This window comes from Gallinula chloropus (genome assembly GCF_964237585.1).
Source record: "Gallinula chloropus genome assembly, chromosome: 3".
Lineage (NCBI taxonomy): Eukaryota > Metazoa > Chordata > Aves > Gruiformes > Rallidae > Gallinula > Gallinula chloropus.
The window spans coordinates 106,301,113-106,318,329 of NC_140087.1; the positions used below are offsets into that span (position 1 = coordinate 106,301,113).

A 17,217-nucleotide genomic window follows, 5' to 3' on the forward strand; every position below is an offset into this window, starting at 1 on the left:
TGCTGCTTTTGTACTGAAAGCATCATCAACTAACTACTGTATGCCTGAAAATTTAAAACAACTTTAAGTATTAAAAATCACTTCTTATAAAACAGTTCTATTCTAGAACAAATATTTCTGGTATTTAAGGGTAAAAAACACACTTTCATCAGAATCCTGGTGCTTGCATGTTTTCCTCTGTGTCCTATGGCTGCCTTCCCTTCTCTAGCTGCAAAGCCCACTTTAGCAGTGCTTTTTTACTGGTTTTAGTAAAAGAAACCTAGATTAGAGCTATTGAGCCCAGGAAAAGGTGAACCTTCAGGTTTGGGGTTTTTTTTAATCTGTTCAGAAGGGCTGTGTGTAATTATATTCTTTATCTAAGAAAACTAACTATAATTTGGCATCAGTAACGTTTACAGTTTCGTAATGTACTGTAATAGTTTGAGATACTTTAAGAAAACCCTCCAAATACTGAGATGCTTATTGCAATTCCCTTTTGAAGAATCAAAAGCCTTCTAATGACTTTGCATTTCCTATTTTTATCTTCTTTATAGCTTATGGTATTATGCATTTGAAATACGCTTTCCGTATAAAAATCAAACTTGAAAATACCCACTTAGAAACATTTTTTCAGTAAATAGAGGGTTTAAGGCAAGTCATTAATTTGGAAAAATTCATTTCCATTTGTTAATCCTAGATTGACACAATTTTATTCCACCCCATCAGTGCCTTGGGATACACAACGTACATTCAGCTAAGGGCACACATATGACCCTATGGACATACGTTGCAAGTCCTGAGTGCCCATTGAAATAATGGAAATATCTTCATATAAGGCGTGACCCACAGGGACATGGCATGGGAGGGGTTAATTTGCTTTGTTTCCAGTCTTGCTATTGTATGTGATTTTCCTAGGTAATGCATTCTTGTCTTACTAAACATCTTTGCAAACAAATACAAACCCCTTTAAAAGGTGCTAAAAATGGGTTTCTGAAAACATACAAAATATATTCATCATAGTATTTCCTCAATCACTGTTTTAATGCTTGATATCTGCAGGTTATTTCTTGTTTCTGACTGAAACTATTATTTGTTGTGGAATAACTGTTCTTTTGCAAAAGATTTTCTTCTTCTAGTTTTTTGGACCACACGGGCTGGACGCTTTCATGCTTTTTACTTCCTTTTTGAGTTCTTTTCAATGGTAATACCAACAACACCAGGATGCTGGCAATATGAAGACAGAAATAGCAGGAGCTAAAAAGCAAGCAAAAATAATAAATCAATACAATTCTGACCACGCTTACAGGATGTTTAAGGAATAAACTGTCAAAACCTACTTTCATGCAGTACTTTGCACGTAAGACATGTAAGTCAGGAAGACATTAATACTTCCTTTTATTGAAAGTAATAAAAGGTAAATCAGTAATTAATTCTTCCTCACCACAGTTAGTGCTCTAACAGAGACATCAAGGGAAGTCTGCTTTGAGCTATTTTTATTTTCACAATAGTTACTTTCAGGAAATAATTATCTAGTCTTAATATAAAATAGTTCAAGTGTATACAGCAATCTTAGAGGTAACCTTTGGGGTTTTTTTTTAGTTTGTGGGGTTTGTTTGGTTTTGTTTTTCCCCAGTCTATTATGAGAAGAGAGCAAGAGCACTTTATGGTTTCTCATGCAGAACACAAACTGTGATCACTAGAATAGAAATACCATTTGCTCAGCTAACAAATCAGCCTTAAAATTATTACTAAAAGAGCTTCAGAAATTTTCTGCCACAGAAAATACTTCTATTTCAAATTAAAAAAGAACAAGGAAGCAGGTACAATGTGCTTACCTGTAAAAGGTGAAAGAGGGTTTTACAGAGAGCAGTACAAATGGCACAACTGTGTAACTTATTGCTAATTGAGTTGCCATCCACGTTATAACATCATAACATAGTTTAACAGCTGGAGATTCAACAAAATAGTGTCTGATATTGTTTCTTATCTGAAAAAGAAGATAATAACAAGCTAGATTAGGAACAACCTTTGAGAGCTATCTTACTGTACAGGGTCTGCACTTCACAAAATTCACAGGATGAATTGAAATGCTACAGTTTGGTCAAGTATCTTTGAACCACTCAAAATAACCACCAGTTTCAAGAGGAGTCAGTCTGAATTCCCTGCCTTTTTGCACAGTGCACTTCATCCAGCACAGAAATGTAAATATTCATTCATTTAAGTAAAATACACACACACACACACTGCCCCAAATCCAGTGCAGCTTTGGACTACTCATCTGAATGAGGGAGACAATCTGTCTAACAGTACCTGTAAAAATAGAGCTTTGGAGTAAAGCCAGAATAGTTCTGATAAAAGCCATTTTTATGCTAATAAGTTCTATTTTAGGACAAGTAGAGTACAAATCAGAATATACAAACATCAATTCCAAAGACATATTTCAGGAGCCTTAATAAAAACTAGTATCAAGTAGGACTATTATAAAAGGACTCAATTTCCTTTGCTGAGTCTTCTTTTGTTCATAACATTCTGTTCAAACAATGGAATATGAGATTAAAAAAAAAATCCAAAGCCCACCCAGGTTTGGGTTGGGTTTTAAGTGTATAGTTAAAAAAGACATGAGTAGATCTTGGCTCCTCCTTCCTTTGACTGAACTGTCATCCTTGCTCACGCTCCTATTTTCTGACAAGCCAAGATGGGCTCAATTCAGCCTGTGGGTGGGTTGGTATCACAGCTGCCACCTTCTCTTCACCTGCAATAAGGTAACCCTTTCTGAGAGGCTGCACACCAACATACAGCTTAGCTTCTTCCTCCTCTTCATCCTTCAGCTCCTTTAGAATGGTTCTCAAGAACATTTGGGAGGCTGGCTCCTACCAATTTCATTCTTTACATGAAAAACCTTATTTTACCCTCCTTAATCAAGTTTCCCCGTAGAGGTCACATTTCCACTCAAACTTTGTTGAGTTCAGCTAAATGAAACAAGTCATTTTACCCTCCATATCCATCATCTCACCAGCACATGCCCCCTCCCAGATTTCTCCTATGGTCATGTACAACTTGCTGCTGAGTTCTGTAAAACATGGATGAAGTTTCACAGAATTTTTTGTAGAAAAATCCAATATTTTAAGACTTGAAGGACAACTTTTAAGACAAGCATATGATGTTTCCTGGTAAAGACCTGATTATGAAATGTGTAATGATTAAAGGGAGTAAAACTAGTTGAATCCATGCTTAGGAAGAACGAGTGGCTCAGAGCTGCCAACCTTTGCCGTTAACTAAGCCTAGCAGAGTTAAATAATAAACATCCTGAAGTAGCTCTAAGAGATCTATCAGTTAATACTGTATCAGTAGTTGTTAATACAGGATCTCAAAATGCTTTTATTTAAAAGCCTATTGATTGATGCCTATGAAGTGAGAATACAGCCCAGCTGGGGACAAAGTGCCGCGAGCACTCTGATTTACTGGACTCACCTTACTGAGAGAACACAACAACTTTTACCTGTGAACTGACCCTGAACCTTGGCTTTTGCACCAGCCCCTGAGTGATAAATGTCAAAAGTTCACTGTGACAGAGGCTGGAAATGAGAAGGGAGCTTTACCTATTGTGAGAAAAAGAGTCAATTGTGCCAAACAAGGACTATACCCACATCTTTGTGAAGAAAGAGAAGGAGCATGTGTTTTACTACTCTTAATAACAATCTAAATCTGAAGTACCACCTTCCCCTAGCTATTAGAGCAACAGAGTGCGCTCTGCTTCATTTCTCATTCTCCCGGTTCTTTTGACAGAGAAGTGGGCTGTTATGCTGCTCTGAGCTGGTAACCAATTTGTTCCTCTCTCCCACTGAGTAACTGATCAACCTGATTCCATTCTTACTCAGCTTTCTCTCAGGAGAACCAAGAGACACTTCTTGGCTGATCTGCAGGTTCCACATGGTTCTGAATCGCAGCTGCAAAAACTTGTTAATGCAACTGCAGCTGGTGGGCCAATTCTGAGTAGTACCTGCACTAGAGAAGTTTATCTGCTGGATGGAGCATTCCTTAGTTACCATCTTTACAACAATGCTAGACAGAAGTTGGTGGGGTAACATGCCACACCCTATAAATCAATAGCACTGACCCCCAAATTTTAGCTACTCATCAACAGTGATTTTTTCATCATCAGGGTTTTTTTCAAAATTATCTTTGATAATATCATCCTGTTCAACACAGCGTAACACCACCTCAGCAGTTAACACAGAGGAAGAGCTTCCACAAAAGATAAACCACAAATATGCACAGTTTTGCCTGTTCCCACCAAACAATCCCTCCTTGTAATTAATCATTCCTACTGCTCTCACAACCAAAAAAGTAAACCCCACTCCCAGACAGACTGTGTATCAACTGCATAGCACATCTTTGGACTACAGAACACAATCAACTTTCTTTTGTAAAACTTATTGTTATTTAAGAAGATACCTGGTTGGTACTTACAGCTCGTGCTGCTAGTGTCATTAGTACTCCTGTTAAAAATGTTAAATAATATCCTGGGTAAACCCCATGCCAGATGGCAGAAAGGATGAAGGTTTGGATCGTTGGGCTGAAGGTGGCTCGCTCATAGCACACTCTAGCAAGTCAAAGACAATTCAAGATAAATAACATGAGACAATCACCAACAATCTTTCCAGTTACCACTTAGACATTTATACTTGTAGCAGTTTTTCTCCAACACATCATTTGCAAAGCAATTGCCGTTTACTATTATTTAATACTGTTACCACTGTATTATGACTTACAGAAAATACTTAAAGCTATTCACAGCTCCCAGTTTGACCCCTCAGGGCTAACCTTTGCTCAGCAGCATCACACATAGCACTTTTTACAGTGAAGTGATACACAAGCATCCAGAGTCAGGTGTTGGGGTTAATGAGGGATCTTCAGCCATCAAAGAATACGTTTGAAAAGGTATGCTGGAATGCACAGACTGTCCCACAAACTCTTGGGATGAGTTTTTTGTATTTTTCATAAAACAAAGGTTTATAGGAGGGGGGGAAAGGAACAACTACCTTCAATTTTGAGTAATAGAGAGACTACAGTTGAAAATGTGTCTGCGTTGAGCAATTAAGTGAACATGACAATGAAATTAATGACTCTAGGGAAGTGAGAATATCAAATAAGGAGAATGCTGAACTCTGCTATTTTAAAATTGAGACACTGAATTATTAGACAAGGTTGTACAGTAAGGAATTCTAGGAGGAAGAGGGGAAAAAGGAATCCAAGAAAGGTAGTTTCTAGAAGGCGACATTATATGACACAGTGACAAACCATTATGATGTGGAAGAATGATAGGAAGCATGGGAAGGTCCTGATATGGTTTCATCAAGAGTTCTTTAATGTCTTTAATGATCTGAAAACCAAAAAGCAATAGGAAATATGGAAACAGATGCACACTCCCATGAAGCAAAACCAAACAGCGCAAGCATGCATGAGCACAGATCTAAGGCTAACACACAGAAATGAGCTCTAACTGGGAAAGGCCACAGACACCAATATGTAAAAAGGTTTTATAAACAAACAGCAAGTAACAGAGAGAAGAGAACACGCCTCAATTATTCAAAAGCAGCAAGAGACTGATAGAGGGGGCTGGAACACACACTCTACCAATGCAGCTGCTTTACTACGACTTGGTATAAACAAGCGATTTCCGAGACAGAATGATAGAGTCCATCTGAAAGAGCAGAAGGTGAAGAGAGGGGATCTGAATATGGAAAGATCAAAAGTATACTTTGCTAATTTATTTTCTTCTAGTCAAATACCCATGATAAGTTTTATCTCATGAGGTCTTCTGCAGGGGGGGCACAAGCACAGCCCCTGCCTTGCCAAAGGGCTTTGCTAACAATGGCCATTCAGATGAGACCACTGTGTGCGGGCGCATGCACAGTACAAGAAGCTACCTTACACCACCTCAAAGAGGAAAGCAACATGGGCCAGATTAAACAGTAACCAGGGAATTTCAAAGTGACTTTGAGACAAAGAATCTGTCAGCCTAGAAAGTACAAAAACATTAGGAAAACTTGTAACAGGGCAGGGAGCATCCTGGAGCAAAGTTCTGGGCTCCCCGGTTCAAGAAGGATAGGGAGCTACTGGAAAGGGCACAAAAATTGGCTATGAAGATGATTAGGGGACTAGAACATCTCTCTTATGAACTGAGGCTGAGGGACTCGAGACTTTTTTATCAAAGAGAAGACTGAGGGGGGATCTTATCAATGCTCATAATTACTTGAGGGGTGGGTATCAGGAGGATGGGGTCAGTCTTTTTTCAGTGGTGTCCAGTGACAGGACAAGAGGTGGCACAATTTTGAATATAGGAGGTTCCACCTAAACATGAGGAGGAACCTCTTTACTGTGAGGGTGACAGAGCCCTGGGACAGGCCGTCCAGAGAGGTTGCAGAGACTATCTCTGGAGATACTAAAAATCCACCTGGATGCTGTCCTGTGCAGCCTGCTGCAGGTGATCCTGCTCTGGCAGGGGTTGGACTAGAAGATCTCCAGAAGTCCCTTCCAATCCCTACTGTTTCATGAGTCTGTGCAAGTACTAGTCCTCTAAAACTGGTCTGAACCTGCCAGAAGTCACCCCCATTGGCTTCACAACCTCTGTCTCTGCCAAGACAGAGCACCTGCCCTGGCAGATGCTGAGCAGCCTCCGTCTAGCCAGGGGAGAATCAGTGCAGCATGCAGTACACAGGCAGCAGCATCTCAGCACTGTCTGCTGCACAGACACGAACTCGTGGCACGCTTTTCTGGTTGGCCTGTGAACAGTGGGTCACACAGAGCTGGGGCACCCACGCCTCCCACAGTCAGTGCATAGGTGCAGGGGTCCCATACTTCCAGGACAAGGTGGGGTTTTGTATCCCACACGTACTTGGGAGCAGAAGCCCAGTTTGCACAGAGCTGTGTGCATTATGTGCTCCTTTGGAACTCCCTGGGATTACTTACAGAAGCTTCTTTAGAAATGTATATTCCATCTTTATTTGGTTTTAAATATTCTCACTAAGCATTTTTTTCCCTGCAAAGCATCCAGGAGCTAACAAAACTAACTAAGCAAATTTTGGCTGTATCAATCCAAGTCAGATAAGATATAAAGTAAGAAAAAATCATCAGGCTTCAAGTTTGAAGAATAAAAAGTAAGCTTAAACTCCTCCATGTATCTGTCAATAATAAATTGAGTTGAAATGCTTCACTTGACATTCCAAAAGCAAACCAAGGAAATGGAGTCATTGCAACAGGCTGAGAAAACCTATTCAAAGGCAGGTGGGCAGGTTGCCTTATCCGTCACTTGCTCTAGAAGTGGGAAGAAGCATCAGCTGTTCAGCAAGGTACTGCCTTTGGTCTGGTTCTATACTTTTAACACTAACTTGGGTGCTAGACTGAAGGGTATTTTCCCACCTTGTCTTCCCTCCTTTTTTGAGGTGGGCAGTGGGGTGGACAAGACTGGCATTGTTGTCTTATTGGATAGACCACCAGAATCCAAAATCAGCTTGAGACACCTGAATGGTGCTCTGAAATCAGCAAGATGAAGCCCAAATATAGAATGTCTAATAAGAGAAGTGGAAGAAAATGAACAGTACCCACCCTGTAACATTTCTGAAAAAACATAGCTGAGTATGAATCAACTGCATGAAACACTGAGCATCAGCTGAGCATGAATCAACACCAGACCGATGCTGCAGGAGAGCTGTAACACTGTGTGATGTATTAGGAAGAGCGTTCTCTAAGAAAAGGTAATTAATCCACTCAAATCATTCAACTCTAACAAGCCAGCAAAAGGCCATCGTGGTCTCAGCAGAAGTACTACATCCACTGGCAGAAGACAGGAAGCTTGGAATGATGCCATAAGCGAGCAACAAGAACCATGGAGGTTTCACAAGTATGACCAAGGATTAGGTGATTTCTTTGGAAAAAAGAATGAACGGGTTGAGGGGGCTCATAACAGCTTCCCCAGTCAGGAAACATCATCATGATGTATATTGTTGAAATAAGCTATGTAAATATCTATTTTAACTATGTAAACATCTATTTTAACTTGCATGCTTGTAACAACAGTACCTTTGAACTGCTGTATTGTGTGATCTATATTAAATGGTCTTTAAACTTCTTTCTTTGTGATCTGCAGACCCATTAACTGTGGTGGTTGTTATACACAGTCAGGGTTTAAGTCCTGTGATTCTGATGGTTTGGTTTCTCTTTAGAAAACAGAACAAATGCTGGTGTCTGGTATTTCATACAAGATAAATGCCTAAGATTGTCCGTACTCCCATAAACGGCAAAGAAGTGGCCTATTAAAGCAACACACGAGCTTGTCCTCTGCTCAAACTGCTGTAACATTGCAACAATCAAATGATTTGCAATATGATATACACTCTGTACCACTATTTATGGTCCTTGTATAGAATCATTAAAACAATCTTTTACTCACAAGAAAACTTGAGGAAAAAAAATCCATCCTTCTCCCATTCACTGTGGCAGAATCAATATGAACTTAGACTATGCCCAAAGATCCTGCTACAGTTTTTCCTAAAAATATTTATTAAAGGAGATAGCTTAATTTTGCTTCACCTCTTTTAATGTCATCCTGAGTTTTTTTTCTTTCAATTTTCAACAGAAATGGTAGAATGCTCCAGTTCCTTTAGACACATTCCATTTGGGAGATTTGAAAGTTTGTGGAAACACAGCATTTTCCTACTAAGTTTTAATACTGCTAAACTTCTGTTCTCAAATTAAAATGTGTTTGAAGATAATAAAGCAAATAAAATATTTAGCTAAATGATAGATTTTTATACCTGCAAAGATTTAATTCTTCCTTGCTGACTGTCCTAGCAATAGATTGTACTGTCTATTGAGCCAGACACAATAATCATATAAAATTCAATTTCTGTTTTTAATTGGGTCAGAAAAATATTAAGAGAAGAAATGATGATAGAAAGAGAATACACTATAAAGAAACTTGGTGGAAGAAACATCCTGTTGCCAGCCATCCTAGAATAAGGAATAACGTCCTCTGAGTGTTCCCAAGATGGGGGGAGGGGGTGTCTCAATTAAGCTTGTACCTATTGGTAAAAGATCAACTAAGCAGGGACTGGGAAAAAGAAATCAACACCCACACAATTTTTTACTTCCTAGTTGCCACGAAGAAGCAGCAAAAGCAGAACAATGTAGTTCACCAGGCGGTACACCTGTGTCCCAGACAAGGAGAAAAGTGCATCTGAGGGGTGCACACTGCAGGGCTGATATTGCCAGGCACTCATTACAGAAGGATGGATGTTATTTCCTGTATCACTCTGCAGCTAAAAAGAATGCAGAACTTACACAGGCTACAATATACATTTTGCTTGCTGCTCTCAGCAGCATGCAGTGCTTTGAACGCCAAGAGAGAAAGAGAAGAGATGTCTCCACAGATGAATGGGGTGAGGTTCCCTATGACCAGTGAAGAAAAACAGTGACTATCATAGCCTGGCGGTTCACACTAAGTCCTGAATTCAGAGGTTTTCCTTCAAATATTAGAAGAAGAATGTCCTGTGCAGTTGCACAACAACTGATGTTTTGTGTGCTTTAGCTGTAAATGTTGAATTATCCTCAAATAAATATTTATCTAAGAAATTTCAATGGAGAAAAGCTTTCCTTTTAAATAAATACCTTTTCAGCCAAAGAGCTGTCTGGATATTCCAGTTATCAAGAAACATCTTGAAACTTGTGGAAAGCTGCAAAGTAAAAACAAATTAATTATTTCCCTAATTGTAAAGTGTTAGAAAATAGTTCAAAATTTTGACATACAAGCTGTACCACACCTATCCACCCCTCACCCCCACCCCCCCTCCCGACTTTGTGATGATTTGAATAAGGTACTTGCTCAGCTACTTCTAATCACAAAATATTTTGAAAGTCAAATGACAAGTAGAACATATTCAAACCACTCTATTTTCCATCCTTTCCTAAGGGTGTGAACACATCAATTTTGACTTCGAGCATATTCTCTATCTTGAGAAACAAAATGTGTAGGAAAAGTTACTGCAACTACAAGCACCTACCTACACGGGCACGTATCTTATTCGAAAGAGCCAGAAACAAACCTCTATCTGCTGGATTCTCAGATTTGATATTAGATCCCAGCGTGTAACTCCATTTTTATCATAGCCTCTAAAACCAAACCCTGCTGCATTATTAATTGCATCTGCTGCAATGAAACAAAAAGAAACAAATTCATTATAAACTGCTTGCATCACAAAGTGTCTCGTGCAAAGTTTGTTCAAAATATTTATCAGGTTTTAACGGTTACAAATTTCTTTCTTTTTAAAATACTGAGGATCACACTGTATTAGACACTTGAACAAAGATAAAATAACGCAGGCAATGCACTGGCTTTTAATACAAAAACTTGTACAAAACCAGAGGAAAGAAAGGTAGCACACAGTAGAGAGGTCCCCTCTGTCTCCTGCCATCCCCTAAGACTTGCTTGAGCAATCTGACAGGAAAGCGAACTCAACGAGATGCATCGAGATTATGAAACAGCGGCTGGCTGTAATGACTGGAGGTAGCAGCCTAACACTCAGAAGCATCTTTGGTCCTCATTATACAGTACCAGTGACGTTTGAAGCACAAAGATAAAATCGCATGATTCACTTTGAGCAGGTGCAGCTACAGCACCCCACACAGAGCAGCCCAAACCTAACAGAGCAGAACTAATTTTACCAAGTGATGCGGTTTGTCAGATTCCCACCAACGGCACAGGGACGCTCGTACAACGCCTCTGAATGGCAAGTGTCAAAGGCCAGAGACTCCAAAGCAAACAGTCTTTCTCCAGAGGAGAAAAGGCTGCTACCATCATCTACCATCATCTGGACCATGCAGGAAGTTACAAGGGACCTTGGTCTGAATGCTGCCTCTTGCTTTTACCTCTGCCCCAGCTTGGTGAGCTCAGACACTAACACTTCCTCAGTGACATCTCCCCAGTTAGGATGGCCACTTAGAAGGAAATGAGATTCCCCTGTGACCCTGGCCAAACATTGCCTCTGTGGAGCCAGGCACTTAGCTGCATGCACCCAACACGGACACACATCCATGAGGCATGAACCCAACTGCGAATCTGCTTATGTGGATCAAGAAGTGACCATGGGTCACTATCCAGAAGAATGCCAGCTCCTCTCCCAGCTCAGAGGAGTCCTGAGGAATTTGAAGTGAGAGAGGCAAAAGGCTCTGCAGAGGCAGCACAGATCAAGTCCTCTAGTCCCAGGCTATGAGCCCTCTTTGTTACCTCAGGATTCATCTCAAGCACTGTAATTACAATGACACCTTCTAAAATGCAGTTAAGCATGGCAAGAGAAATTGCTCAGTTTGCATTACCATATTAAAATAATTTGTGACATTTAAGAGAAATTGTTATCTTCTGCATTTTCCTTTTGACAACTTTCCCCAGGTATTAATCCAGTGAATTTAGAAAGTAAGAAACAATTGATTCAAACAGCTCCTTTCCTGAAGTTCAGTTTCTCCAGCTATCTACCAGTCTGGAAGCAGGCTCTGTAACATTTGATTTAATATAGGGTAATTTATAATATTTTTATTTCCTCATCAAAAGCAATTTTAAAAAACATCTTCGAAAGCAACAAAATTTGCTGGTATCTGGTATCACTGACATTGACTTTAAACATTAGACAATGGTTTTGTGCTCAATTAGAAAAAACTGGAGACATCTTGCTAGCTAAAGTACAAAGACTATGGCTAGAGCAAGTACTCATTTTACTGACTAGAATTTTAGTAAGTATTCATTTTAAGTAATTAATTTTATTAACAGCTTTATTTTTTTAAGTGCAAAGAATAGTAATGTACAACTCAAAAGCCCAACATCCACTAAAACTGTTAAGGCCCCTTCACATTCTACTCCTACCATTAGAAGGTAAGATGAGGTAAAGTGGAAGGAAGAAAGTAAAAAAAAAAGCTCTATTTAGCCAACTAAAGTACAGAGTTGATATAGTTTATTTTCTTCAGTATTTTACCAATGGAATGTGAGCTCTACACTGCTAACACCTGAAGTATTACAGAGGAGAAAAAAAAAAAACAACGAAGATTAATTTTTCAGATGACTCCTACGCTTTACTGATGATGATACTGGTGCATAAGAGCACAATATTCAAAATTACTTCATTCCACAACAAGCCCCAGAATTACTATATCCAGACAAGCTGAAAGCACCTCATTCATTGACCAGGAATGAAACCAGCAGCTGTAAATGAGTCATGCTGCTCTGCCACACTAAAGCTTTCTTTATCGCATTGTTTCCCACAGATTCTTTCTCTAAAGAATTATGAAACAAATACGTAAAACTGGAGAGGAGGAGGAAGCTGATGAAATCTGGTTTGTGAGCTGCTTCCAAGATGTCAGCTTACATAAATACAGCATTTTGCTGTTCTATGTGTTGGGTTTTTTTTCAAATAACACAAAGGGAAAAGTAAAACGTTCTTTAAGCTGTATCTACAGAGTGTCTTACGTCAAAGGCTCTGGGTGTTATCCTGTCAGTCAGAACTTTTAGTAAGCAAAAACTAAAATTAAACACACATCAAATCTGAAAATGCTACTATGAGTGACCTCTACTATTAACAACGCTACAATATATCTGAATTTCAATATATTCATTTTTCCTTCATGCTTGAATACCGCCAAGCAAATTACTGGTAACTAACCCCAGGAAGAGGCTTAGAATAAATTTTTAGATGTGGCAAAATCAAGGTATTAAAAAAAAAATTAAAGTCAGGGATTGTCCATCGGACTGGTTTTACTATAATTTTAAACAAGATAGCCATTGGTCATTAAAAGATTATCCTTCTCCAAAACCCCATAGGTTTCACTCAGACTTCTTCAGGAGAACGTGATCTCATTTGCAGCACTGTTGCAACACTGTGCTTAGACTGATGGTAAGTTCTGTTTCTCCAAATGATGGACACCATTCAATATACTTTGACAATGCCTCAGAATACTTGGATGTATTAATGTTTCCCTAAGCCCTCAAGAGGGCACTGTCACTTCTTAATACATGATTAGCGCGCAGCATTTCAAAGGAAACTCTATATAAGCTTTTTTTAACATTTTGCTAGTATATATTTAAACACTTACCTAAAGTCCATGCAAAATAATACTTGGGCCTGGCAGCCATAAGGGACACATATAGGTAAAAAAACCTTATAGGCCATGATGCCGTAGCTCTGAAGTCATCATCAATGTTGTATTCCACAGGCAAAGTTTTTGTAATAGTCATGTGGAAGAGTAAGGACAGTCCACAGATTAAGAGTTTCTGTGCCACAGCTATCTGAAAAGTTTAAGAGGGGAAACTTAGTAAGCTTCATTTTTTGTTAACCTTCTAGAAACAAAGGCAAGTTACAATCTTCCTTCCCTAAACAGATGTGTGTATATTTAAGCCAATCTTCCAGTAGCATACACTACCAACTTTGAAACACACGGTAACATTTTATAGAAGCTCACGGAATATTGTTATCTTGATTAAGTTGTGAGCACCGCTTCTCCCAGCGAACACAGCAAATCCCATTTGAGTACAGTGAGGCTCTAAAAGCCCTTTCAGTAACAGCCACACCTTTTGCAACTCCAGTTTTCCCCCTTATTTCATTGTCAAATTACCAAAGCAAGTAAATTATTACAGCATAACACAAAGCCTATGATCTAGAACAAAATCAATACAGTTATTACAGAATTCAACAACAATGGCAAAGTTTTGGTATCATTTTCAGTAATCTTTGAAATAATTCAAGTGTTCACTGGCTGCCCAATTCAATATATACATTGTTAAGGTTCTGTTACACAACACTGAGAGCAACACTGCACAGGATTGACTGCTGTAAGTCACTGGTCTGATCCAACTCCCAAGCACAGACACCACATTCTGCGCAAGTTCCTAAAGTATCACACTAACCAAGCACCTACAGAAGAGAAGTCTGAAAGCTACTTCATTTAAATGTCATTTTCAAGATCTGATCATATGTAAATGTGATATTTAAATAAACATTTCAATTTGAATATTACAATTTGACAAACATCAAACTTGGCAAGAAACCAATTAATCAAAATAAAATAAAAACCAATTCTGTTCCATGATACAGAACAGAGCATTAAGTGCCCAACTGAAAACACAATCTCACAGATTCACCCTGTCACACCAGTGTAAGAGTGGTACAGCTCAGTCAAAACTGAGACTTGGAAAAGCTGAAAAAGGGTGACAGTAACTTTGGATATTACGTGTATCTCATGTGGCTCATCTCAGAAGATATATATCAGAAATATTTTCAGATGAAAGAACCCAGCTGGATAATTCAGGGGGCAGTGACCTATTAATAACTAAAGCTGGTGTTTAATTACATGTTTTTACCTGCTTTCTAATAATCTTCATTTTATTATTTTACTGTATGTCAGGACGTCAAAGCAAAGGGCGTTAACTTTCTGAAAGGGTTCTTTTGTTTTTCTGGTATCTATCAATCCATCTCTTTGCCAGAGCAGAGGGAAAGAAAGTTCAGTTGGCTTAACTTCTTCAGGAAGTTAAATAGGAACTAAAGTTCAGAAAATCTATTAACAAATCTTTAATTTTGGCATGCAATACCCAATGCATGCAAAAGTCAGATATTTGTAAATACTCGTAGCCCCAGCGTTTTGAAGACAGTTGCAAGGATTTAGCATCAAAGTCAAATCCATAATTAAAAATCATGTTCAATTTAGCACAAGAAACAGCATTTATAGGCTGGTAACATTAAGATGCAACTTAATATATAAGCACAGACATACGGAATAGGTGTTTTCCAACTGAAGATCTCTACAAAGTCTCAAAATAACATGCAATGCTCTGACAACTCACAAGTGATGTTATCTCTGTTGAAAGGCTGGGTTTCTGCCACTGTCACTATTTATCAGTTTGGGGTTTTTTCTGCATACTACCATTAATCTGCCTGTCCAACCCAAAATATACTTAGTGTCTCTTTGAAGGATTTTAACTAAATAGTGGAGGTGAAAGCCCTTCTTTTAGGGAAAAATATCAGTTTCAACAAAACTTATCTGGGGCTCTGCCATAAGTTGTACTTCTCAAAACTAAATGCTGCAGTTTTCAATTTGTAGTTGTAGAACACAACTGTAGGAGGAACGTGTTTTTAGTTATTTAAGTATTTAAATGATGTATTCCTCCAATTTTTTTAGCAGCAACATTTAAGTTCAGAGACAAGCAGAACTACATCCAGAAACAGCATGAATACTATTTTTTTTTTAATTCAAAAATTACACTCTTTCACTCAGTAATTATAAATCCCAGAACCCAAGAGCGTAGAGAGATTAGCATCTGGTATATTGGCATCCTCAGCAAGCAGTGATGGAGATAAATCTCCTGCCTCTACAAGGCCTGGGAGCTGTAGTTTCAGGACTGGTTTAAGCAGAGTTTCTGAAGGACAACCCAACACAGGCTGCAATGCAAAGATACAGCCCTGCCTCATCTCCTCACCTTGGCTCCAGGCACCTGCTCTTTTCCTTCCAATGTGTCAGATTTGAGAAGCAAACCTGGTGAAACTTCAACCTTTGGGGGTTTTGCTTTTTATTTTTTCAAATGACAGATTAGTTTTAGTCTGGGTCAAACAATCTGAATCAGAGCGCAGCACAGTGCAGTGCACACTAGTAGCACTGCTGGGAAAACCAGAAACCATGGCCAGGAGCTGCCATAATTCAGGAAGAGTTTATACTTCAGTTGGCACAAATACATAGTTTGATTTCCTATAGAAATGCATTTGATAAAGCATTAATTCCCTTCCTACTGCTTAATTAACTAGGTTATCTTTGCCAAGGCATAAATTCGTAATCAGGGGATGGCACATTCACAGGAGGGTTGATCAGTTTCTACAAGGACAATGTAACTATAGTAAAAGTTTGAAGTTCAATTTCATTCACTTTTTCAAGTTTTCAATGTATCAAAATAACTATTCTGTTGCAGAATGAAAAGGCCATAAGCTGCAGGACATCTTTGACCTCATATGATGCAAAATATACAATTCATTTTACACCAAAAAGGTAGAAAGGCCTGGCTCATTTGGTTTTGATGAGCAAAACCTGGGCATATCTGTATAATATCATCAAATGTGGTCAACAATGGGAAGCAAAAAAAGGTACTCAAGCTAAAAGACAGTGCAAGGGCAAAACCAAAACATGCATAAATTAGATAGGAATGTAATTAGGCTGAAAGCGAGATACCTAATCAGAGACAGGAGTTCAGGAACAGCTTCCCAATTGAAGCAACAAAGGTAAAACACTCACTGAGCTCAGGAATTTGATATAGATACTCTTGCATAATATATAAATATATAAACTATATAAAAAGGAAGAAGTATCTTTAAAAATTATTTAAATTAACTTGTTCTTGGTTGATAGAGAATCAATAAGAACTCAATATAATACTGAACTATATAAAAGCATATTGCTTTGGGAAAGCTAGCACCTCAGTTAAAAATTACAGGTAATTAAGCAAGAACTATATAAGTTGTAGGAAGAGTCTGCATAATAAGCAAGAAAGCAGGTATCTGCTGACAGGAATCTTGTCATTTAAGGGTAGCCAGAATAAAAAGAAACTTACAAAGACAGATATTAATTTCTGAGAGTTGACACCACTTTGAGCACCAACAATTGATAGCTTGCAAAAAGGCACAATAGGAGTAGGAGAGACATAAGAAATAAGTTTTAATATGTTGACTTGATTCATTTAACATGCAATGAACACAGCAAAAAAATATTTAACTAAGTTAATATCATGCAGTCAACACACAGGATAGAGGAGGAGGCTGGCATGAACTACGTAGGTTATGGAAATATATTTAACAAGAAATGAAACTTACTGTAATTCAGCTGAAAGATTTTTTTTTTCCCATTCACTACATTAACATTTGCTGATCCCCATTAATTTTCATTTTTTTAATTATCTAACAATTTATTCTTCTTGCAGGAATTTATTCTTCTTTTAAGGAATAAATTTGAAGTATTAGTATGACATTAATGGTATTTAAACGTTCTTCTAGAACAAGACAATGAATATTTTAACTGATGCAGCAAATGCAGTAAAATTGCATCACCTGTATTTCTCCAAAAGCACACAGGACTCGCTGGTAGCCAGATTTCTCTAACACCCACTGGGACATGAAGTATCAACAGCATAGACAGTTTTCTCTTTATTTTTATGTCAAA

At 38.4% G+C, this 17,217-nt stretch overlaps 1 protein-coding gene across 1 annotated transcript in view; it reads right to left on the minus strand.

Moving 5' to 3' along the window:
• Positions 1-1,010: 1,010 nt before the first annotated feature.
• MBOAT2 (membrane bound glycerophospholipid O-acyltransferase 2) overlaps positions 1,011-17,217 on the minus strand; it is a gene marked incomplete at both ends in the record, with an annotated part of 89,164 nt that continues 72,957 nt past the window's right edge. Inside the window, 6 exons of the mRNA XM_084260997.1 lie at positions 1,011-1,233; positions 1,815-1,966; positions 4,450-4,582; positions 9,649-9,713; positions 10,083-10,186; positions 13,117-13,309. Coding sequence (XP_084117123.1) covers positions 1,011-1,233; positions 1,815-1,966; positions 4,450-4,582; positions 9,649-9,713; positions 10,083-10,186; positions 13,117-13,309 — 870 coding nt within the window. The remainder of the gene's footprint in view (positions 1,234-1,814; positions 1,967-4,449; positions 4,583-9,648; positions 9,714-10,082; positions 10,187-13,116; positions 13,310-17,217) is intronic.